This window comes from Nerophis ophidion, linkage group LG03 (genome assembly GCF_033978795.1).
Source record: "Nerophis ophidion isolate RoL-2023_Sa linkage group LG03, RoL_Noph_v1.0, whole genome shotgun sequence".
Classification (NCBI taxonomy): Eukaryota; Metazoa; Chordata; class Actinopteri; order Syngnathiformes; family Syngnathidae; genus Nerophis; species Nerophis ophidion.
In genome coordinates this window covers 9461898-9486400 of record NC_084613.1, presented here as the reverse complement: position 1 = coordinate 9486400, position 24503 = coordinate 9461898, and the positions used below count along the sequence as shown (strand labels likewise).

The window sequence follows — 24503 nt, the reverse complement described above, 5'->3', positions numbered from 1 at the left end:
ATTAGTGATTTAAAAGTAGCTAAAACATTGCCGACCGCAGATGGATGTTAGCTGCTAAAACATTTTTTTTTTAATTAAAAAATGGGGAACGGGAATTTTTCAAACAGGGTATAGTACCGTTTTTTATAGTACCGGTATTTCATGTAGATTAAAATCATCATATTTAAATTATTCCATACAAAAACAGAGAACCTTGAAAAGGTAAACATTCCCCTAAAAGACAAATAAGCAGTATTTATGTGTTGTCTCTTACCCTGAGATGGAGTCAGCAGAGGGGACCCGCCCGCGGTCCTGAGTCCACTCTCCTGGTCCTCAGGCAGCTCCTTAGGACCCAGACTAAGGTTGAAGAATGCGGCGACCACCTGGTTTATTTTCACGCGCAGCTCGCGTGCGCTGGATGTTGACGACTCTCCTCCCGGGGCCAGTAAGTCAGGGTTGGTGCCTGGTGCGGGTGTTGTTGAGATGGAGATAGTTTGGAGGGCGGGTGTTGTTGAGATGGAGATAGTTTGCAGGGCGGCTTGCTCCTCTGCCGAGTGACGTAATGTAGACTTTGGCCCGGAGGAGGCTGGATTTGTGTTGGGAATCGCACGCTGGTGCGTGACTGGGGTTGTTGACCTTGGTATCGATGGCGGTTGACTGGTTGTTTGTGGCGTCAGATCAAACGCCGGCTTGCTGTTTGGGCTCACCGGGTGGACGGGGTTTGGATCCACGGTGCCGCGTTTGAACTCTGGGGAATGAGTCATATTAGTCCTCTGCTGCACTGGACTAGAAGTAGACTGCGGGTCCACAGTCTGATCAATAGGATAGTGGGGTTTGGGGGTTGCTGTTCCTGGATCCACCGTTGGTCTACTTGGTGGTCTTTCCCCCTTGGGTTGTGTAGCAGGACTTTGATCATACCCAGATTGGCGATCAAGCTCAAGTGTGACATTCGACCGAGGTTCTTGATTAGGTTGAAGTCCTGGGCCAGCTTTCAGCTTCATGTCAGACTTGGGCTGTTTTTGGTTAGGTCTGGGCACCTGCTTTGCAATATAATGAAATAGTTTCTGGCTGGGTTTCAGTCTTTGATTAGGATTAGCCATGGATTTAGGTCCTGGTGGGTCATCTGACTCGGAATAAGACTCTGGATGAATTGATTCCTTCCCTCCAGATATTTTCCCCGAGTCCGCCTCTGGTTTAGATGCCAAATGTTGGTTTGATTTATCTTTCGTGTCACTTTTGGGCTTTTTGTCAGGTTTTGGCTTCGGTTGAACAGGTCTCTTTTGGGGTTTAGAGTTTTTATTCCACATGGGGGGATCTGGTTCTTTACCAGTGGCAGGTCGTTGATAGTCTGCACCAGTTGGTACCCGGTGGGGTTGAGTTGTCCTATTTTGAACATTTATGGGTTTTTGAATTTTTAGGTTTTGATCACTTGTTCGGTTATCTGTTCTATGACCAGGTCTTTGGATTTGGATCCTTTTCATGTCGTTGCCAGGTTTGTTTTTCAGCTTTTGCTCTTGTTTTGGTTTAATGTCCGGTATACGGTCATGCTTGGAGTCCTTTGACTTGTCGAGGCTGGATTTATGTTTCCCCCCAGGCTTAGGTTTCAGATGCTTCACAGCAGGTTTGGCCGGCCACCTGCTGTGCCCCGTGGCTTCGGGGGAGATAGTTGCGAGGGGGTCGTGACGAGAAATGAATGTGGTAGTTGAGGGTACATCTTTCCTTGGATTATCCGGAAGAATGCTTGCGGTTGTGGACACAGGCTTACTAACCCCGGTCAGGTTAGGTGCAACAGAAGCTGATTCGGTCTCTCGTGGATCAATAAACTGGATGTAATGAAAAGTGGACACAGAAGTCAGGCTGATCCCCACAAAGTCTGTCCTCTCAGTGTCTTTGCCGGGTTGTCCATCTCCTTCTCTCTGCACACTCTCCTCCCCTTCTTTAGTGGACTTGATCACAGTGTTTTCCGGCTGTTGTGGTTTCTCAGGACTTCTCTGCACTTGTATCCCCTTTTCCATTTTCTTTCTAGTGGAAATTGATGCAGAAGTCGGACTGATCCCCACAAAATCTGTCCCTTCAGTGTCTTCGCCGGGTTGTCCATCTCCTTCTCTCTCCACATGCTTCTCTGCGTATTCCTCCCCTTCTTTATTGGACTCAGTGTTTTCCGACTGTTGTGGTTTCTCATTACTTCCCTGCACTTGCATCCTCTTTTCTGTTTTCTTTCCAGTGGAAGTGAACACCGAAGTCGGACTAATCCCCACAAAGTCTGTCCCCTCAGTGTCTTTGCCGGGTTGTCCATCTCCTTCTCTCTGCACACTCTCCTTCCCTTCTTTAGTGGACTTGATCTCAGTGTTTTCCGGCTGTTGTGGTTTCTCAGGACTTCTCTGCATTTGTATCCCCTTTTCCATTTTCTTTCTAGTGGAAGTTGACACAGAAGTCGGACTGATCCCCACAAAGTCTGTCCCTTCAGTGTCTTTGCCGGATTGTCCATCTCCTTCTCTCTCCACATGCTTCTCTGCGTTCTCCTCTCCTTCTTTATAGGACTCAGTGTTTTCCGGCTGTTGTGGTTTCTCATGACTTCTCTGCACTTGTCTCCCCTTTTCCATTTTCTTTTTAGCGGAAGTTGATGCAGAAGTCGGACTGATCCCCACAAAGTCTGTTCCCTCAGTGTCTTTGCCGGGTTGTCCATCTCCTTTTCTCTGCACACTCTCCTCCCCTTCTTTAGTAGACTTGAGTTCAGTGTTTTCCGGCTGTTGTTGTTTCTCATTACTTCCCTGAACTTTTATCCTTTTTTCTGTTTTCTTTCTGGTGGAAGTTGACACAGAAGTCGGGCTGATCCCCACAAAATCTGTCCCCTCAGTGTCTTTGCCGGATTGTCCATCTCCTTTTGTCTGCATATGCTCCTCTGCGTCCTCCTTCCCGTCTTTATTGGACTCAGGGTTTTCCCGCTGTTGTGGTTTCTCATTACTTCCCTGCAGTTGTATCCCTTTTTCCATTTTCTTTCTAGTGGAAGTTGACACAGAAGTCGGACTGATCCCCACAAAATCTGTCCTCTCAGTGTCTCTGCCGGGTTGTCCATCTCCTTCTCTCTGCACACTCTCCTCCCCTTCTTTAGTGGACTTGAGCTCAGTGTTTTCCGGCTGTGGTAGTTTCTCATTTCTTCCCTGCACTTGTTTCCCCCTTTCCATTTTATTTCTAGTGGATGTTGACACAGAAGTCAGGCTGATCGTCACTAAGTCTGTCCTCTCAGTGTCTTCGCCGGGTTGTCCATCTCCTTCTCCCCGCACATGCTCCTCTGCGTCCTCCTCCCCTTCTTTAGTGGACTCAGTGTTTTCCGGCTGTTGTGGTTTCTCATGACTTCTCTGCACTTGTATCCCCTTTTCTATTTTCTTTCTAGTGGTAGTGAACACAGGAGTCGGACTAATCCCCACAAAGTCTGTCCCCTCAGTGTCTTTGCCCGGTTGTCCATCTCCTTCTCTCTGCACACTCTCCTCCTCTTCTTTAGTGGACTTGAGCTCAGTGTTTTCCGGCTGTTGTGGTTTCTCAGGACTTCTCTGCAATTGTCTCCCCTTTTCAAATTTTTTTCTAGTGGATGTTGACACAGAAGTCGGGCTGATCGTCACAAAGTCTGTTCTCTCAGTGTCTTCGCCGGATTGTCCATCTCCTTCTTTCTCCACATGCTTCTCTGCGTCCTCCTCCCCTTCTTCATAGGACTCAGGGTTTTCTGACTGTTGTGGTTTCTCATGACTTCTCTGCACTTGTATCCCCTTTTCCATTTTCTTTTTAGTGGAAATTGACACAGAAGTCGGACTGATCCCCACAAAATCTGTCCCCTCAGGTTCTTTGCCGGGTTGTCCATCTCCTTCTCTCTCCACATGCTTCTCTGCGTTCTCGTCTCCTTCCTCATAGGACTCAGGGTTTTCCGGCTGTTGTGGTTTCTCTTGACTTCCCTGCACTTGTTTCCCCTTTTCCATTTTCTTTCTAGTGGAAGTTGACACAGAAGTCGGACTGATCCCCACAAAGTCTGTTCCCTCAGTGGCTTGGCCAGATTGTCCATCTCCTCTTTGCACATGCTTCCCTGCGTCCTCCTCCCCTTCTTTAGTGGACTCAGTGTTTTCCGGCTGTTGTGGTTTCTCATGACTTCTCTGCACTTGTATCCCCTTTTCCATTTTCTTTCTAGTGGAAGTGAACACAGAAGTTGGACTAATCCCCACAAAGTCTGTCCTCTCAGTGTCTTTGCCGGATTGTCCATCTCCTTCTCTCTCCACATTCTTCTCTGCGTTCTCCTCCCCTTCTTTATTGGACTCAGTGGGTCCCGGCTGTTGTGGTTTCCCATTACTTCCCTGCACTTGTTTCCCCTTTTCCATTTTCTTTCTAGTGGGAGTTGACACAGAAGTCGGACTGATCCCCACAAAGTCTGTTCTCTCAGTGTCTTTGCCGGGTTGTCCATCTCCTTTTCTCTGCACACTCTCCTCCCCTTCTTTAGTGGACTTGAGCTCAGTGTTTTCCGGCTGTTGTGATTTCTCATTACTTCCCTGCACTTGTATCCTCTTTTCCATTTTCTTTCTAGTGGAAGTTGATGCAGAAGTCGGACTGATCCCCACAAAGTCTGTCCCCTCAGTGTCTTTGCCGGATTGTCCATCTCCTTCTCTCTTCACATGCTTCTCTGCGTTCTCCTCCCCTTCTTCATAGGACTCAGTGTTTTCCGGCTGTTGTGGTTTCTCATTACTTCCCTGCACTTGTTTCCCCTTTTCCATTTTCTTTCTAGTGGAAGTGAACACAGAAGTCGGGCTGATCCCCACAAAGTCTGTCCCCTCAGTGTCTTTGCCGGGTTGTCCATCTCCTTCTCTCTGCACACTCTCCTCCCCTTCTTCATTGGACTTAAGTTCAGTGTTTTCCGGCTGTTGTGGTTTCTCATGACTTTCCTGCACTTGTCTCCCCCTTTCCATCTTCTTTTTAGTGGAAGTTGACACAGAAGTCGGACTGATCCCCACAAAATCTGTCCCCTCAGGTTCTTTGCCGGGTTGTCCATCTCCTTCTCTCTCCACATGCTTCTCTGCGTTCTCGTCTCCTTCCTCATAGGACTCAGGGTTTTCCGGCTGTTGTGGTTTCTCTTGACTTCCCTGCACTTGTTTCCCCTTTTCCATTTTCTTTCTAGTGGAAGTTGACACAGAAGTCGGACTGATCCCCACAAAGTCTGTTCCCTCAGTGGCTTGGCCAGATTGTCCATCTCCTCTTTGCACATGCTTCCCTGCGTCCTCCTCCCCTTCTTTAGTGGACTCAGTGTTTTCCGGCTGTTGTGGTTTCTCATGACTTCTCTGCACTTGTATCCCCTTTTCCATTTTCTTTCTAGTGGAAGTGAACACAGAAGTTGGACTAATCCCCACAAAGTCTGTCCTCTCAGTGTCTTTGCCGGATTGTCCATCTCCTTCTCTCTCCACATTCTTCTCTGCGTTCTCCTCCCCTTCTTTATTGGACTCAGTGGGTCCCGGCTGTTGTGGTTTCCCATTACTTCCCTGCACTTGTTTCCCCTTTTCCATTTTCTTTCTAGTGGGAGTTGACACAGAAGTCGGACTGATCCCCACAAAGTCTGTTCTCTCAGTGTCTTTGCCGGGTTGTCCATCTCCTTTTCTCTGCACACTCTCCTCCCCTTCTTTAGTGGACTTGAGCTCAGTGTTTTCCGGCTGTTGTGATTTCTCATTACTTCCCTGCACTTGTATCCTCTTTTCCATTTTCTTTCTAGTGGAAGTTGATGCAGAAGTCGGACTGATCCCCACAAAGTCTGTCCCCTCAGTGTCTTTGCCGGATTGTCCATCTCCTTCTCTCTTCACATGCTTCTCTGCGTTCTCCTCCCCTTCTTCATAGGACTCAGTGTTTTCCGGCTGTTGTGGTTTCTCATTACTTCCCTGCACTTGTTTCCCCTTTTCCATTTTCTTTCTAGTGGAAGTGAACACAGAAGTCGGGCTGATCCCCACAAAGTCTGTCCCCTCAGTGTCTTTGCCGGGTTGTCCATCTCCTTCTCTCTGCACACTCTCCTCCCCTTCTTCATTGGACTTAAGTTCAGTGTTTTCCGGCTGTTGTGGTTTCTCATGACTTTCCTGCACTTGTCTCCCCCTTTCCATCTTCTTTTTAGTGGAAGTTGACACAGAAGTCGGACTGATCCTCACAAAGTCTGTCCTGTCAGTGTCTTTGCCAGATTGTCCATCTCCTTCTCCCCGCACATGCTTCTCTCTACCCTCCCCTTCTTTATTGGACTTGAGATCAGTGTTTTCCGGTTGTTGTGGTTTCTCATTTCTTCCCTGCACTTGTATCCCCCTTTCCATTTCTTTTTTTCTAGTTGAAGTCGACACAGAAATCGGACTGATCCCCACAAAGTCTGTCCGCTCAGTGTCTTTGCCGGGTTGTCCATCTCCTTTTCTCTGCACACTCTCCTCTCCTTCTTTAGTGGACTTGAGCTCAGTGTTTTCCGGCTGTTGTGGTTTCTCAGGACTTCTCTGCACTTGTATCCCCTTTTCCATTTTCTTTCTAGTGGAAGTTGATGCAGAAGTCGGACTGATCCCCACAAAGTCTGTCCCCTCAGTGTCTTTGCCGGGTTGTCCATCTCCTTTTCTCTGCACACTCTCCTCCCCTTCTTTAGTGAACTTGAGCTCAGTTTTATCAGGCTGTGGTAGTTTCTCATTTCTTCCCTGCACTTGTCTCCCCTTTTCCATTTTCTTTCCAATGTATGTTGACACAGAAGTCGGACTGATCCCCACAAAGTCTGTCCCTTCAGTGTCTTTGTCGGATTGTCCATCTCCTTCTCCCTGCACATGCTTCTCTGCGTTCTCCTCCCCTTCTTTATTGGACTCATTGTTTCCCGGCTGTTGTGGTTTCTCATGACTTCCCTGCACTTGTATCCCCTTTTCCATTTTCATTCTAGTGGAAGTTGACACAGAAGTCGGACTGATCCCCACAAAGTCTGTCCCTTCAGTGTCTTTGCCGGGTTGTCCATCTCCTTCTCTCTGCACACTCTCCTCTCCTTCTTTAGTTGACTTGAGCTCAGTGTTTTCCGGCTGTTGTGGTTTCTCAGGACTTCTCTGCAATTGTCTCCCCTTTTCCATTTTCTTTCTAGTGGAAGTTGATGCAGAAATCGGACTAATCCCCACAAAGTCTGTCCCCTCAGTGTCTTTGCCGGGTTGTCCATCTCCTTCTCTCTGCACACTCTCCTCCCCTTCTTTAGTGGACTTGAGCTCAGTTTTATCAGGCTGTGGTAGTTTCTCATTTCTTCCCTGCACTTGTATCCCCTTTTCCATTTTCTTTCCAATGGATGTCGACGCAGAAGTCGGACTAATCCCCACAAAGTCTGTCCCTTCAGTGTCTTTGCCGGGTCGTCCATCTCCTTCTCTCTGCACACTCTTCTCCCCTTCTCTAGTGGACTTGAGCTCAGTGTTTTCCGGCTGTTGTGGTTTCTCATTACTTCCCTGCACTTGTCTCCCCTTTTCCACTTTCTTTTTAGTGGAAGTTGACACAGAAGATGGGCCGATCCTCACAAAGTCTGTCCTCTCAGTGCCTTTGCCAGATTGTCCATCTCCTTCTCCCTGCACATGCTTCTCTCTTTCCTCCCTTTCTTTATTGGACTTGAGCTCAGTGTTTTCCGGTTGTTGTGGTTTCTCATTTCTTCCCTGCACTTGTATCCCCTTTTCCATTTCTTTTTTTCTACTTGAAGTCGACACAGAAATCGGACTAATCCCCACAAAGTCTGTCTGCTCAGTGTCTTTGCCGGGTTGTCCATCTCCTTCTCTCTGCACACTCTCCTCCCCTTCTTTAGTGGACTTGATCTCAGTGTTTTCCGGCTGTTGTGGTTTCTCAGGACTTCTTTGCACTTGTATCCCCTTTTCCATTTTCTTTCTAGTGGAAATTGATGCAGAAGTCGGACTGATCCCCACAAAGTCTGTCCCCTCAGTTTCTTTGCCGGGTTGTCCATCTCCTTCTCTCTGCACATGCTTCTCTGCGTTCTCCTCCCCTTCTTCATAGGACTCAGTGGTTTCCGGCTGTTGTGGTTTCTCATTACTTCCCTGCACTTGTTTCCCCTTTTCCATTTTCTTTCCAGTGGAAGTGAACACAGAAGTCGGGCTGATCCCCACAAAGTCTGTCCCCTCAGTGTCTTTGCCGGATTGTCCATCTCCTTCTCTCTGCACACTCTCCTCCCCTTCTTCATTGGACTTAAGTTCAGTGTTTTCCTGCTGTTGTGGTTTCTCATGACTTCCCTGCACTTGTCTCCCCCTTTCCATCTTCTTTTTAGTGGAAGTTGACACAGAAGTCGGACTGATCCTCACAAAGTCTGTCCTGTCAGTGTCTTTGCCAGATTGTCCATCTCCTTCTCCCTGCACATGCTTCTCTCTACCCTCCCCTTCTTTATTGGACTTGAGATCAGTGTTTTCCGGTTGTTGTGGTTTCTCATTTCTTCCCTGCACTTGTATCCCCCTTTCCATCTCTTTTTTTCTAGTTGAAGTCGACACAGAAATCGGACTAATCCCCACAAAGTCTGTCTGCTCAGTGTCTTTGCCGGGTTGTCCATCTCCTTCTCTCTGCACACTCTCCTCCCCTTCTTTAGTGGACTTGATCTCAGTGTTTTCCGGCTGTTGTGGTTTCTCATGACTTCCCTGCACTTGTCTCCCCCTTTCCATCTTCTTTTTAGTGGAAGTTGACACAGAAGTCGGACTGATCCTCACAAAGTCTGTCCTGTCAGTGTCTTTGCCAGATTGTCCATCTCCTTCTCCCTGCACATGCTTCTCTCTACCCTCCCCTTCTTTATTGGACTTGAGATCAGTGTTTTCCGGTTGTTGTGGTTTCTCATTTCTTCCCTGCACTTGTATCCCCCTTTCCATTTCTTTTTTTCTAGTTGAAGTCGACACAGAAATCGGACTGATCCCCACAAAGTCTGTCCGCTCAGTGTCTTTGCCGGGTTGTCCATCTCCTTTTCTCTGCACACTCTCCTCTCCTTCTTTAGTGGACTTGAGCTCAGTGTTTTCCGGCTGTTGTGGTTTCTCAGGACTTCTCTGCACTTGTATCCCCTTTTCCATTTTCTTTCTAGTGGAAGTTGATGCAGAAGTCGGACTGATCCCCACAAAGTCTGTCCCCTCAGTGTCTTTGCCGGGTTGTCCATCTCCTTTTCTCTGCACACTCTCCTCCCCTTCTTTAGTGAACTTGAGCTCAGTTTTATCAGGCTGTGGTAGTTTCTCATTTCTTCCCTGCACTTGTCTCCCCTTTTCCATTTTCTTTCCAATGTATGTTGACACAGAAGTCGGACTGATCCCCACAAAGTCTGTCCCTTCAGTGTCTTTGTCGGATTGTCCATCTCCTTCTCCCTGCACATGCTTCTCTGCGTTCTCCTCCCCTTCTTTATTGGACTCATTGTTTCCCGGCTGTTGTGGTTTCTCATGACTTCCCTGCACTTGTATCCCCTTTTCCATTTTCATTCTAGTGGAAGTTGACACAGAAGTCGGACTGATCCCCACAAAGTCTGTCCCTTCAGTGTCTTTGCCGGGTTGTCCATCTCCTTCTCTCTGCACACTCTCCTCTCCTTCTTTAGTTGACTTGAGCTCAGTGTTTTCCGGCTGTTGTGGTTTCTCAGGACTTCTCTGCAATTGTCTCCCCTTTTCCATTTTCTTTCTAGTGGAAGTTGATGCAGAAATCGGACTAATCCCCACAAAGTCTGTCCCCTCAGTGTCTTTGCCGGGTTGTCCATCTCCTTCTCTCTGCACACTCTCCTCCCCTTCTTTAGTGGACTTGAGCTCAGTTTTATCAGGCTGTGGTAGTTTCTCATTTCTTCCCTGCACTTGTATCCCCTTTTCCATTTTCTTTCCAATGGATGTCGACGCAGAAGTCGGACTAATCCCCACAAAGTCTGTCCCTTCAGTGTCTTTGCCGGGTCGTCCATCTCCTTCTCTCTGCACACTCTTCTCCCCTTCTCTAGTGGACTTGAGCTCAGTGTTTTCCGGCTGTTGTGGTTTCTCATTACTTCCCTGCACTTGTCTCCCCTTTTCCACTTTCTTTTTAGTGGAAGTTGACACAGAAGATGGGCCGATCCTCACAAAGTCTGTCCTCTCAGTGCCTTTGCCAGATTGTCCATCTCCTTCTCCCTGCACATGCTTCTCTCTTTCCTCCCTTTCTTTATTGGACTTGAGCTCAGTGTTTTCCGGTTGTTGTGGTTTCTCATTTCTTCCCTGCACTTGTATCCCCTTTTCCATTTCTTTTTTTCTACTTGAAGTCGACACAGAAATCGGACTAATCCCCACAAAGTCTGTCTGCTCAGTGTCTTTGCCGGGTTGTCCATCTCCTTCTCTCTGCACACTCTCCTCCCCTTCTTTAGTGGACTTGATCTCAGTGTTTTCCGGCTGTTGTGGTTTCTCAGGACTTCTTTGCACTTGTATCCCCTTTTCCATTTTCTTTCTAGTGGAAATTGATGCAGAAGTCGGACTGATCCCCACAAAGTCTGTCCCCTCAGTTTCTTTGCCGGGTTGTCCATCTCCTTCTCTCTGCACATGCTTCTCTGCGTTCTCCTCCCCTTCTTCATAGGACTCAGTGGTTTCCGGCTGTTGTGGTTTCTCATTACTTCCCTGCACTTGTTTCCCCTTTTCCATTTTCTTTCCAGTGGAAGTGAACACAGAAGTCGGGCTGATCCCCACAAAGTCTGTCCCCTCAGTGTCTTTGCCGGATTGTCCATCTCCTTCTCTCTGCACACTCTCCTCCCCTTCTTCATTGGACTTAAGTTCAGTGTTTTCCTGCTGTTGTGGTTTCTCATGACTTCCCTGCACTTGTCTCCCCCTTTCCATCTTCTTTTTAGTGGAAGTTGACACAGAAGTCGGACTGATCCTCACAAAGTCTGTCCTGTCAGTGTCTTTGCCAGATTGTCCATCTCCTTCTCCCTGCACATGCTTCTCTCTACCCTCCCCTTCTTTATTGGACTTGAGATCAGTGTTTTCCGGTTGTTGTGGTTTCTCATTTCTTCCCTGCACTTGTATCCCCCTTTCCATCTCTTTTTTTCTAGTTGAAGTCGACACAGAAATCGGACTAATCCCCACAAAGTCTGTCTGCTCAGTGTCTTTGCCGGGTTGTCCATCTCCTTCTCTCTGCACACTCTCCTCCCCTTCTTTAGTGGACTTGATCTCAGTGTTTTCCGGCTGTTGTGGTTTCTCATGACTTCCCTGCACTTGTCTCCCCCTTTCCATCTTCTTTTTAGTGGAAGTTGACACAGAAGTCGGACTGATCCTCACAAAGTCTGTCCTGTCAGTGTCTTTGCCAGATTGTCCATCTCCTTCTCCCTGCACATGCTTCTCTCTACCCTCCCCTTCTTTATTGGACTTGAGATCAGTGTTTTCCGGTTGTTGTGGTTTCTCATTTCTTCCCTGCACTTGTATCCCCCTTTCCATCTCTTTTTTTCTAGTTGAAGTCGACACAGAAATCGGACTAATCCCCACAAAGTCTGTCTGCTCAGTGTCTTTGCCGGGTTGTCCATCTCCTTCTCTCTGCACACTCTCCTCCCCTTCTTTAGTGGACTTGATCTCAGTGTTTTCCGGCTGTTGTGGTTTCTCATGACTTCCCTGCACTTGTCTCCCCCTTTCCATCTTCTTTTTAGTGGAAGTTGACACAGAAGTCGGACTGATCCTCACAAAGTCTGTCCTGTCAGTGTCTTTGCCAGATTGTCCATCTCCTTCTCCCTGCACATGCTTCTCTCTACCCTCCCCTTCTTTATTGGACTTGAGATCAGTGTTTTCCGGTTGTTGTGGTTTCTCATTTCTTCCCTGCACTTGTATCCCCCTTTCCATCTCTTTTTTTCTAGTTGAAGTCGACACAGAAATCGGACTAATCCCCACAAAGTCTGTCTGCTCAGTGTCTTTGCCGGGTTGTCCATCTCCTTCTCTCTGCACACTCTCCTCCCCTTCTTTAGTGGACTTGATCTCAGTGTTTTCCGGCTGTTGTGGTTTCTCAGGACTTCTTTGCACTTGTATCCCCTTTTCCATTTTCTTTCTAGTGGAAGTTGATGCAGAAGTCGGACTGATCCCCACAAAGTCTGTCCCCTCAGTGTCTTTGCCGGGTCGTCCATCTCCTTCTCTCTGCACACTCTCCTCCCCTTCTTTAGTAGACTTGAGCTCAGTTTTTTCAGGCTGTGGTAGTTTTTCATTTCTTCCCTGCACTTGTCTCCCCTTTTCCATTTTCTTTCCAATGGATGTCGACACAGAAATCGGACTGATCCCCACAAAGTCTTTGCCGGGTCGTCCATCTCCTTCTCTCTGCACACTCTCCTCCCCTTCTTTAGTGGACTTGATCTCAGTGTTTTCCGGCTGTTGTGGTTTCTCATTACTTCCCTGCACTTGTGTCCCCCTTTCCATTTCCTTTCTCCTTTCATCCCAGATCTGCCCCAGATCCCTGCTCGTATGCCTCCCGTGGTCCTTGATCCCTCTCCCAGCTTGTATCCTTTCCTCCTTTGTTTCATCACTGTCTGGTACTTCCTCAGAAAGTTGTGTGTCCATGCACTTTAGCTTCTTGTCTCCTACCAGATACATCCGTCCTAAATCCCCACCTGTGTCCCGAAGTATCTCAGAGTGTCCCCCTTTGACGTACCTGTGTCCGTCTCCTCCACAGTCGCCGCACATCTTCCTCAGCTCCTCCACGTCGTCTTTCAGAATCTGCAACTCCTTAACCATGGCCTCCAGCTCCCGCAGCTTCTCTGGCAAGTGGACGGTCAACGGCGGCAGGTTCAAGACATAAGGGCACCACGCCTGCTCCGGTCCGCACGGCCCATCAGCCGTCAGGGCGGCCACGCAGGGGTTGAGTCCCGCCGTCCCCGGCGTATCCCCCAAAGACGTCCAGGAGAGGCTGGAGAAGGCCAGCAGGGTCCCGCACACGCAGAGCGCTGTTAACCTCATTTCAGAGCGAGGGTAGTGAGAGGAGAAGAGGAGGCAGGGAGAGTCAAATACACCCACCCCGGTCAGTGAGGAGGCAGGGAGGTGGGCGGGGAGCGGAGGAGAGCCAAACGTTTTAGGAGGGACACAAGTGAAAACAAATGTAAGAAGAGGAGAGGATGGATGTGCACTCGTGTCTTGAAATTAACACAATCGCTCCTCTCACCCATGATTAACTCCCACCTAGAGTATTAATAAAATATAAAACTTGACTATTTATTTAATTTTATATATGGTAAAAAAAAAAAAACTGCAAATATGACTGACTGAGCTGCCAGTGGTTTACAGTACAATTAAACCAGGGGTCAGCAACCTTTTTGAAACCAAGAGCTACTTCTTGGGTACTGATTAATGCCAAGGGCTACCAGTTTGATACACACTTAAATAAATTGCCAGAAATAGCCAATTTGCTCAATTTACCTTTAATAAAAAAATCTATATATATATAAAAAAAAGGGTATTTCTTTTTACGGAAGGTTTTTTGTAGAGAATAAATGATGAAAAAAACACTTAGTTGAACGGTTTAAAAGAGGAGAAAAGACGAAAAAAATTACAATTAAATTTTGAAACATAGTTTATCTTCAATTTCGACTCTTTGAAATTCAAAACTCAACCAAAAATAAAATGAAGAGAAAAACTAGCTAATTCGAATCTTTTTGAAAATATTAAAAAAAGATTTTATGGAACATCATTAGTAATTTTTCCTGATTAAGATTAATTTTAGAATTTTGATGACATGTTTTAAATAGGTTAAAATCCAATCTGCACTTTGTTAGAATATATAACAAATTGGACCAAGCTATATTTCTAACAAAGACAAATCATTATTTCTTCTAGATTTTCCAGAACAAAAATTTTAAACGAAATTCAAAAGACTTTGAAATAAGATTTAAATTGGATTCTACAGATTTTCTAGATTTGCCAGAATAATTTTTTAAAATTTTAATCATATTAAGTTTGAAGAAATATTTCACAAATATTATTCGTCGAAAAAACAGAAGCTAAAATGAAGAATTAAATTAAAATGTATTTATTATTCTTTAAAATAAAACAAGTTGAACATTTTATTCGGGTGTTACCATTTAGTGGTGAATTGTACGGAATATGTTCTGTACTCTGCAATCTACTAATACAAGTTTCAATCAATCAATCAATCAGACCAACATTTTCATTGAGGGCCACATCACAGTTATGGGGCCGCTTATAATGGTGAATAATATACAGTATGTATATAAATGTGTATATATAAACTATGAGTATTTTTTATGTACGCTGTAGAAAATCAAATAATTAGATCAAGGGTCACCAAGGTAGCCCGTAAGGACCAGATGAGTCGCCCGCTGGCCTGTTCTAAAAATAGCTCAAATAGCAGAACTTACCAGTGAGCTGCCTCTATTTTTTTACATTTTATTTATTTACAAGCAAGCTAGTAAATAATTTTTAATTCTAAGATAGACAAAACTTAAATAGAATATTTGAAAGACTTGGTCTTCACTTGTTTAAATAAATTCATTTATTTTTTTACTTTGCTTCTTAGCCCTGCGATGAGGTGGCGATTTGTCCAGGGTGTACCCTGCCTTCCGCCCGATTCTAGCTGAGATAGGCGCCAGCGCCCCCCGTCACCCCAAAAGGGAATAAGCGGTAGAAAATGGATGGATGGACTTTGCTTCTTATAACTTTCAGAAAGACAATTTTAGAGAAAAAATACAAGCTTAAAAATTATTTTAGGTTTTTTAAACACTTTTTTATGTTTTAAATTCCTTCCTCTTCTTTCCTGACGATTTAAATCAATGTTCAAGTAAATTCATTTTTTTTTTATTTTAAAGAATAATAAATACATTTTAATTTAATTCTTCATTTTAGCTTCTGTTTTTTCGACGAATAATATTTCTGAAAACCTTATTATGGTTAAAATTTTAAAAAATTATTCTGGCAAATCTAGAAAATGTGTAGAATCCAATTTAAATCTTATTTCAAAGTCTTTTGAATTTCTTTAAAAAATTTTGTCCTGGAAAATCTATAAGAAATAATGATTTGTCTTTGTTAGAAATATAGCTTGGTCCAATTTGTTATATATTCTAACAAAGTGCAGATTGGATTTTAACCTATTTAAAACATGTCATCAAAATTCTAAAATTAATCTTAATCAGGAAAAATTACTAATGATGTTCCAAAAGTTCTTTTTTTAATATTTTCAAAAAGATTCGAATTAGCTAGTTTTTGTCTTCATTTTATTTTTGGTTGAATTTTGAGTTTCAAAGAGTCGAAATTGAAGATAAACTATGTTTCAAAATTTAATTTTAATTTTTTTCGTCTTTTCTCCTCTTTTAAACCGTTCAATTAAGTGTTTTTTTCATCATTTATTCTCTACAAAAAAACCTTCCGTAAAAGGAAAAAAAATGTACGACGGAATGACAGACAGAAATACCCATTTTTATATATATATTTATTTATTAAAGGTAAATTGAGCAAATTGGCTATTTCTGGCAATTTATTGAAGTGTGTATCAAACTGGTAGCCCTTCGCATTGATCAGTACCCAAGAAGTAGCTCTTGGTTTCAAAAAGTTTGCTGACCCCTGATTTAATCGTACTGTATACAACTGGCAGCTCAGTCAGTAATATTTGCAGTTTTTTTTTTACCGCATATAAAATTAAATTAATAGTGTAGTTTTATATTTTATTATTACTCTACATTTAAAGCAGTGGTCCCCAACCGGGCGGCAGAAGATTTTTTTTATTAAAAAACATTTAAAAAAATAAAATAACTTTTTATTTTATTTTTTTAATTAAATCAACATAAAAAACACAATATAAACTTACAATTAGTGCAAAAACCGCAAAAACCTCCCTTTTCATGACAAAAACGTCCCTTTTTTATGACAAAGAAGAAGAAAAAAAAAAGGACCTCCCCCCCCCGGGCCGTGGGACAAATTATTAAGTGTTGACCGGTCCGCGGATACAAAAAGGTGATGGACCACTGATTTAAAGTGTAAAAAAAAAACGTTACTCTTAACTTTTTACATGAACAGTTAGTTGGATTACTTGCTTTTAAATCATAAGTCACGCACATATTTAAGTTTTTATCTTTATTTGACAATAACGTTGTTTTGAAATGTCCATCCATCCATCTTACGCTTATCCGAGGTGGGGTCGCGGGGGCAGCAGCCTAAGCAGGGAAGCCCAGACTTCCCTCTCCCCAGCCCCTTCATCCAGCTCTTCCCGGGGGATCCCGAGGCGTTCCCAGGCCAGCCGGGAGACATAGTCTTCCCAACGTGTCCTGGGTCTTCCCCGTGGTCTCCTACCGGTTGGACGTGCCCTAAACACCTCCCTAGGGAGGCATTCGAGTGACATCCTGACCAGATGCCCGAACCACCTCATCTGGCTCCTTTCCATGTGGAGGATCAGCGGCTTTACTTTGAGCTCCACCCGGATGGCAGAGCTTCTCACCCTATCTCTAAGGGAGAAACCCACCCGTGATCTTGTCCTTTCAGTCATAACCCAAAGCTCATGACCGTAGGTGAGAGCTTTGTCTTCCGGCTCAGCTCCTTCTTCACCACAACGGATCGATACAGCGTCCGCATTACTGAAGACGCCGCACTGTCGATCTCAAGATCCACTCTTCCCCCATTCGTGAACAAGACTCCGAGGTACTTGAACTCCTCCACTTGGGGCAGGGTCTCCTTTCCAACCCGGAGATGGCACTCCACCCTTTTCCGGGAGAGAACCATGGACTCGGGACTTGGAAGTGCTGATTCTCATCCAGGTTGCTTCACACTCGGCTGCGAACCGATCCAGTGAGAGCTGAAGATCCTGGCCAGATGAAGCCATCAGGACCACGTCATCTACAGAAAGCAAAGACCTAATCCTGCAGCCAACAAACCAGATACCCTCAACGCCCTGACTGTGCCCTGTCCATAAAAGTTATGAACAGAATGGGTGACCAAGGGCAGCCTTGGCGGAGTCCAACCCTCACTGGAAACGGGTCCGACTTACTGCCGGCAATGCGGACCAAGTTCTGACACTGATCATACAGGGACACAATCAGACAGTCCGACACCCCGTAGTCTCTGAGCACTCCCCACAGGACTTCCCGAGGGACACGGTCGAATGCCTTCTCCAAGTCCACAAAGCAGATGTAGACTGGTTGGGCAAACTCCCATGCACCCATGTTTTGATGATATAATCGTCAGGCTTGCCACTGACAGTCTGTTTGTGTTTTAGTTTTTCCTATGTGTGTGTTTAGTATTTCCTGTTTCTAGTTCCTGTCAGCGCTCTTATTTTGTCCGAATCCAGTTTTTCCCCTCTGATTGGCAACTGGCCACACCTGGTGTCAATCAGCCCGCTCCCATTTTATCTGCTTTGTTCCTCCTGTCAGTGGTGGATTATTGTCGCTCTTGTCGTTGCTACCTCTCGTGTCGTGTCGCATCATGTCTTGTCAATGCGGCGTTGCGGTGAGCTACTATTGTTAAGATCCGTACTCCGATCTTCCCATATTATGGTTTGTTGCATTTTTATTCACTCCGTCGTTCTACCCTCATACTTCCTGTTTAGTCATCACCATGGTTACTCATCAATTCACCTGCTGCTCACGGCCCCGCACACCTGCTACAGATAATCACCGTCACTTTATAAGCCGTCCTCTTTTGTTTGTTCAGCCTGGGTTCATGATTTGCTTCTCACGCAACGAGTTACGCCTGCAATGCTCTCAAGTACGTATATTCTCGCTAAGCTTTTCACGCTCAGCCATTCATTGTTCATTCCGGTTCTCATGCCGAAGTTTTTGTTTTACTGTTTTATGTGCCTACGTGCCAGTTCATTTCTCATTGTTGTATATCCTAGCTTTTATGCTAGTGTCCTTTGTTTGTTTTATTCTACTAGCTCCAGCATTTTTCTGATATAGCTCTTTTTGTTATTTAAATAAATTGTGTATATCTTACCTTTGCTGTGTTCACTTGTCGCATACTCGAGGGAATCGAACCCGGTACCACGATGCCGAACCGGCGTAACAACTATATTTGATTGCGGTTTTTAGCTTAGTTTTTGTCCCCTGCTTCCAAGTTTGTTTTCATATTACATGTACGACTTCTGTTCCCTGCTCGATACCTGCTAGCTTCCATGCTAAGCTCCGTTTATTTTCTAGTTCCCCTGCTAGCTCTCTTAGTTTGTTATCCGCCTGGTGCGCGCTTTTTGTTGTACGCTTGTGGTTTATTCTTGTTTTAGTATTTTTATTAAATCATGCCTGCCTCCATCTCTGCATTTTGGGGTTCGTCACAAACCAACTCTTTGTTTCATTATTTGAGATTATTTTTTATTATTATTTATTTTTCTGTCCTGTCCAGCTACTCAGGCAAATCATATAGTTGAAGTAGATGCCCGTATCGGCTGTTCAGATTTACTTTACAAACGAGAAGTGTGGGATACTTCTCTTGTTGCCTTACTTGTATTTGACTTATTATCATTTGGTGCGGCCGGAGGGGATGGAAAGAGAAAAAAAGGTAGGCAGAGGGGGAAGAATTTGGGGATAAGACAGAGAGACAAAAACAACAACGACAACAATAGAACAACATCAGCAAAAAGGATATGTACAAATATGATGCTAAAAGTGATAGCAAAGAAGCAGTTAGCGAAATAAATAATAATACAGAAATGACAATGAGCATTATTACACTACAAATGGAGCGATACAAATACCAATAGAAATAGCGCGATACCAATAATTTACCTCTTTTATCAACAATACAGTTGTTCAAATGCAACAATACATATACGAAATGATAACTAGAGATAACAAAAGAAAGCAGAAAAACGGAGAGGAAGGAAGAGAAGCGACCTATATAAACCTTGTAGATTGTTATAGTAACAATAGGTTAAGCTTTGGTGGACAAAATGAGACAGAAAAAGAAGTGGCATAAATCACGTCTTAGAAAGTCGGAGAAAGTTATACATGTAAACAAACTACGGCGAGTTCAATGACCGCCAAAATTAGTAGGACAAAACGGCGCTCGCCAAATACTCGAATCAGTGAAGCGTGTTTAATATAAAGAGTGTGCTTTATAACAATTAGGGAGGTTTGTGTCATGTTTGTCCTCCTACAGCAGGGGTCGGCAACCCAAAATGTTGAAAGAGCCATACTGGACCAAAAATACAAAAACAAATCCGTCTGGAGCCGCAAAACAAATTTAAAAGCCATATTACGTACAGATAGTGTGTCATGAGATATAAATTGAATTAAGAGGAATTAAAGGAAACTAAATGAGCTCAAATATAGCTACAAATGAGGCATAATGATGCAATATGTACATACAGCTAGCCTAAATAGCATGTTAGCATCGATTAGCTTGCAGTCATGCAGTGACCAAATATGTCTGATTAGCACTCCACACAAGTCAATAACATCAACAAAACTCACCTTTGTACATTCACGGACGACATTAAAAGTTTGGTGGACAAAATGAGACGGAAAAAGAAGTGACGTAAAACACGTCTTAGAAAGTCTGAGAAAGTTATACATGTAAACAAACTAAGGTGAGTTCATGGACCGTCAAAATGAGTAGGACAAAACAGCGCTCGCCAAATACTCGAATCAGTGAAGCATGTTTAATATAAGCAGTGTGCTTTATAACAATTAGGGAGGTTTGTGTCATGTTTGTCTTCTTACAGCAGGGGTCGGCAACCCAAAATGTTGAAAGAGCCATATTGGACCAAAAATACAAACACAAATCCGTCTGGAGCCGCAAAACAAATTTAAAAGCCATAATACATACAGATAGTGTGTCATGAGATATAAATTGAATTAAGAGGACTTAAAGGAAACTAAATGAGCTCAAATATAGCTACAAATGATGCAATATATACTATAGCTAGTCTAGATAGCATGTTAGCATCGATTAGCACTCCACATAAGTCAATAACATCAACAAAACTCACCTTTGTGAATGCACGCACAACGTTAGAAGTTTGGTGGACAAAATGGGACGGAAAAGAAGTGACATAAAACACGTCTTAGAAAGTCGGAGAAAGTTATACATGTAAACAAACTAAGGTGAGTTCATGGACCGCCAAAATTAGTAGGACAAAACGGCGCTCGCCAAATACTCGAATCAGTGAAGCGTGTTTAATATAAACAGTGTGCTTTATAACAATTAGGGAGGTTTGTGTCATGTTTGTCCTCCTACAGCAGGGGTCGGCAACCCAAAATGTTGAAAGAGCCATACGGGACCAAAAATACAAAAACAAATCCGTCTGGAGCCGCAAAACAAATTTAAAAGCCATAATACGTACAGATAGTGTGTCATGAGATATAAATTGAATTAAGAGGACTTAAAGGAAACTAAATGAGCTCAAATATAGCTACAAATGATGCAATATGTACTATAGCTAGTCTAGATAGCATGTTAGCATCGATTAACACTCCACATAAGTCAATAACATCAACAAAACTCACCTTTGTGCATTCACGCACGTCGTTAAAAGTTTGGTGGACAAAATGAGACGGAAAAAGAAGTGGCATAAAACACGTCTTAGTAAGTCGGAGAAAGTTATACATGTAAACAAACGAAGGTGAGTTCATGGACCGCCAAAATTAGTAGGACAAAACGGTGCTCGCCAAATACTCGAATCAGTGAAGCATGTTTAATATAAACAGTGTGCTTTATAGCAATTAGGGAGGTTTGTGTCATGTTTGTCTTCTTACAGCAGGGGTCGGCAACCCAAAATGTTGAAAGAGCCATATTGGACCAAAAATACAAACACAAATCCGTCTGGAGCCGCAAAACAAATTTAAAAGCCATAATACATACAGATAGTGTGTCATGAGATATAAATTGAATTAAGCGGACTTAAAGGAAACTAAATGAGCTCAAATATAGCTACAAATGATGCAATATGTACTATAGCTAGTCTAGATAGCATGTTAGCATCGATTAGCACTCCACATAAGTCAATAACATCAACAAAATTCACCTTTGTGCATTCACGCACAACGTTAAAAGTTTGGTGGACAAAATGAGACGGAAAAAGAAGTGGCATAAATCACGTCTTAGAAAGTCGGAGAAAGTTATACATGTAAACAAACTAGGGTGAGTTCAAGGACCGCCAAAATTAGTTGGACAAAACGGCGCTCGCCAAATACTCGAATCAATGAAGCGTGTTTAATATAAGCTAAGTGCTTTATAGCAATTAGGGAGGTTTGTGTCATGTTTGTCTCCTACAGCAGGGGTCGGCAACCCAAAATGTTGAAAGAGCCACATTGGACCAAAAATACAAAAACAAATCCGTCTGGAGCCGCGAAACACATTTAAAAGCCATATTACATACAGATAGTGTGTCATGAGATATACATTGAATTAAGAGGACTTAAAGGAAACTAAATGAGCTCAAATATACCGACAAATGAGGCATAATGATGCAATATGTACATCTAGCTAGCCTAAAGAGCATGTTAGCATCGATTAGCTTGCAGTCATGCAGTGACCAAATATGTCTGATTAGCACTCCACATAAGTCAATAACATCAACAAAACTCACCTTTGTGCATTCACGCACAACGTTAAAAGTTTGGTGGACAAAATGAGACAGAAAAAGAAGTGGCGTAAAACACGTCTTAGAAAGTCGGAGAAAGTTATACATGTAAACGAACTAAGGTGAGTTCATGGACCACCAAAATTAGTAGGACAAAACGTGTACCCCGCCTTCCGCCCGATTGTAGCTGAGATAGGCGCCAGCGCCCCCCGCGACACCAAAAGGGAATAAGCGGTAGAAAATGGATGGAAAACGGCGCTCGCCAAATACTCGAATCAATGAAGCGTGTTTAATATAAGCAAAGTGCTTTATAACAATTAGGGAGGTTTGTGTCATGTTTGTCCTCCTACAGCAGGGGTCGGCAACCCAAAATGTTGAAAGAGCCATATTGGACCAAAAATACAAGCACAAATCCGTCTGGAGCCGCAAAAAAAATTTAAAAGCCATATTACATACAGATAGTGTGTCATGAGATATAAATTAAATTAAGCGGACTTAAAGGAAACCAAATGAGTTCAAATATAGCCACAAATGAGGCATAATGATGCAATATGTACATACAGCTAGCCTAAATAGCATGTTAGCATCGATTAGCTTGCAGTCATGCAGTGACCAAATATGTCTGATTAGCACTCCACATAAGTCAATAACATCAACAAAACTCACCTTTGTGCATTCACGCACAACGTTAGAAGTTTGGTGGACAAAATGAGACGGAAAAAGAAGTGACATAAAACACGTCTTAGAAAGTCGGAGAAAGTTATACATGTAAACAAACTAAGGTGAGTTCATGGACCGTCAAAATGAGTAGGACAAAACAGCGCTCGCCAAATACTCGAATCAGTGAAGATTTTTAATATAAGCAGTGTGCTTAATAACAATTAGGGAGGTTTGTGTCATGTTTGTCCTCCTACAGCAGTGGTCGGCAACCCAAAATGTTGAAAAAGCCATATTGGACCAAAAATACAAAAACAAATCCGTCTGGAGCCGCAAAACAAATTTAAAAGCCATAATACATACAGATAGTGTGTCATGAGATATAAATTGAATTATGAGGACTTAAAGGAAACTAAATGAGCTCAAATATAGCTACAAATGAGGCATAATGATGTAATGTGTACATTCTAGCTAGCCTAAATAGCATGTTAGCATCGATTAGCTTGCAGTCATGCAGTGACCAAATATGTCTGATTAGCACTCCACATAAGTCAATAACATCAACAAAACTCACCTTTGTGCATTCACGCACAACGTTAAAAGTTTGGTGGACAAAATGAGACGGAAAAAGAAGTGGCGTAAATCACGTCTTAGTAAGTCGGAGAAAGTTATACATGTAAACAAACTACGGTGAGTTCATGGACCGCCAAAATGAGTAGGACAAAACGGCGCTCGCCAAATACTCGAATCAATGAAGCGTGTTTAATATAAGCAAAGTGCTGTATAACAATTAGGGAGGTTTGTGTCATGTTTGTCTTCTTACAGCAGGGGTCGGCAACCCAAAATGTCGAAAGAGCCATATTGGACCAAAAATACAAGCACAAATCCGTCTGGAGCCGCAAAAAGACATTTAATAGCCATATTACGTACAGATAGTGTGTCATGAGATATAAATTGAATTAAGAGGACTTAAAGGAAACTAAATGAGCTCAAATATAGCTACAAATGATGCAATATGTACTATAGCTAGTCTAGATAGCATGTTAGCATCGATTAGCACTCCACATAAGTCAATAACATCAACAAAACTCACCTTTGTGCATTCACGCACAACGTTAGAAGTTTGGTGGACAAAATGAGACGGAAAAAGAAGTGGCATAAAACACGTCTTAGAAAGTCGGAGAAAGTTATACATGTAAACAAACTGAGGTGAGTTCATGGACCGCCAAAATTAGTAGGACAAAGCTGCGCTCGCCAAATACTCGAATCAGTGAAGCATGTTTAATATAAACAGTGTGCTTTATAGCAATTAGGGAGGTTTGTGTCATGTTTGTCTTCTTACAGCGGGGGTCGGCAACCCGCGGCTTTGGAGCTTTTTCAAAAATATATGAAAAGTGGAAAAAGATGAGGGGAAAAAAACATATTTGTTGTTTTAATGTGGTTTCTGTAGGAGGACAAACATGACACAAACCTCCCTAATTGCTATAAAGCACACTGTTTATATTAAACATGCTTCACTGATTCGAGTATTTGGCAAGCGCCGTTTTGTCCTACTAATTTTGGCGGTCCATGAACTCACCTTAGTTTGTTTACATGTATAAATATTAATAAATAATTATTCTGCGGTTGAGTACCACTGCCTTAGAGGGAACGTTGTTCCAGGGTCTCCGCTGTCGTATTTTACGCTTCATAATGCGCCACACATTTTTGATGGGAGACAGGCGGGCCAGGAATGTACCCGCACTCTTTTTTTACGAAGCCACGCCGTTGTAACACGTGCTGAATGTGGATTGGCATTGTCTTGCTGAAATAAGCAGGGGCGTCCATGAAAAAGACGGCGCTGAGATGGCAGCATATGTTGTTCCAAGACCTGTATGTACCTGTCAGCATTAATGGTGCCTTCACAGATGTGTAAGTTACCCATGCCTTGGGCACTAATGCACCCCCATACCATCACAGATACTGGCTTTTCAACTTTGCGTCGATAACAGTCTGGATGGTTCGCTTCCCCTTGTCGAATATTTCCAAAAACTATTTGAAATGTGGCCTCGTCAGACCACAGAACACTTTTCAACTTTGCATCAGTCCATCTTAGATGATCTCAGCCCCAGAGAAGCCGGCGGCATTTCTGGATGTTGTTGATAAAGTGCTTTCGCTTTGCATAGTAGAGCTTTAACTTGCACTTACAGATGTAGCGACGAACTGTATTGAGTGACAGTGGTTTTCTGAAGTGTTCCTGAGCCCATGTGGTGATATCCTTTAGAGATTGAGGTCGGTTTTTTATACAGTGCCGTCTGAGGGATCGAAGGTCACGGTCATTCAATGTTGGTTTCCGGCCATGCCGCTTACATGGAGTGATTTCTCCAGATTCTCTGGACAAAGGGGTGTACCTCACCCCATCCTTT

The 24503-nt window shown here is 43.6% G+C and overlaps 1 protein-coding gene across 1 annotated transcript in view; it reads right to left on the bottom strand.

The window, feature by feature from the left end:
• The window catches only part of LOC133549083 (uncharacterized), a 28145-nt gene extending 14990 nt beyond the window's left edge, over positions 1 to 13155 (bottom strand). The window contains exon 1 of the mRNA XM_061894199.1: positions 254 to 13155. Coding sequence (XP_061750183.1) covers positions 254 to 12884 — 12631 coding nt within the window. The 5' untranslated portion in view covers positions 12885 to 13155. The remainder of the gene's footprint in view (positions 1 to 253) is intronic.
• Between the last annotated feature and the right edge of the window lie 11348 nt (positions 13156 to 24503).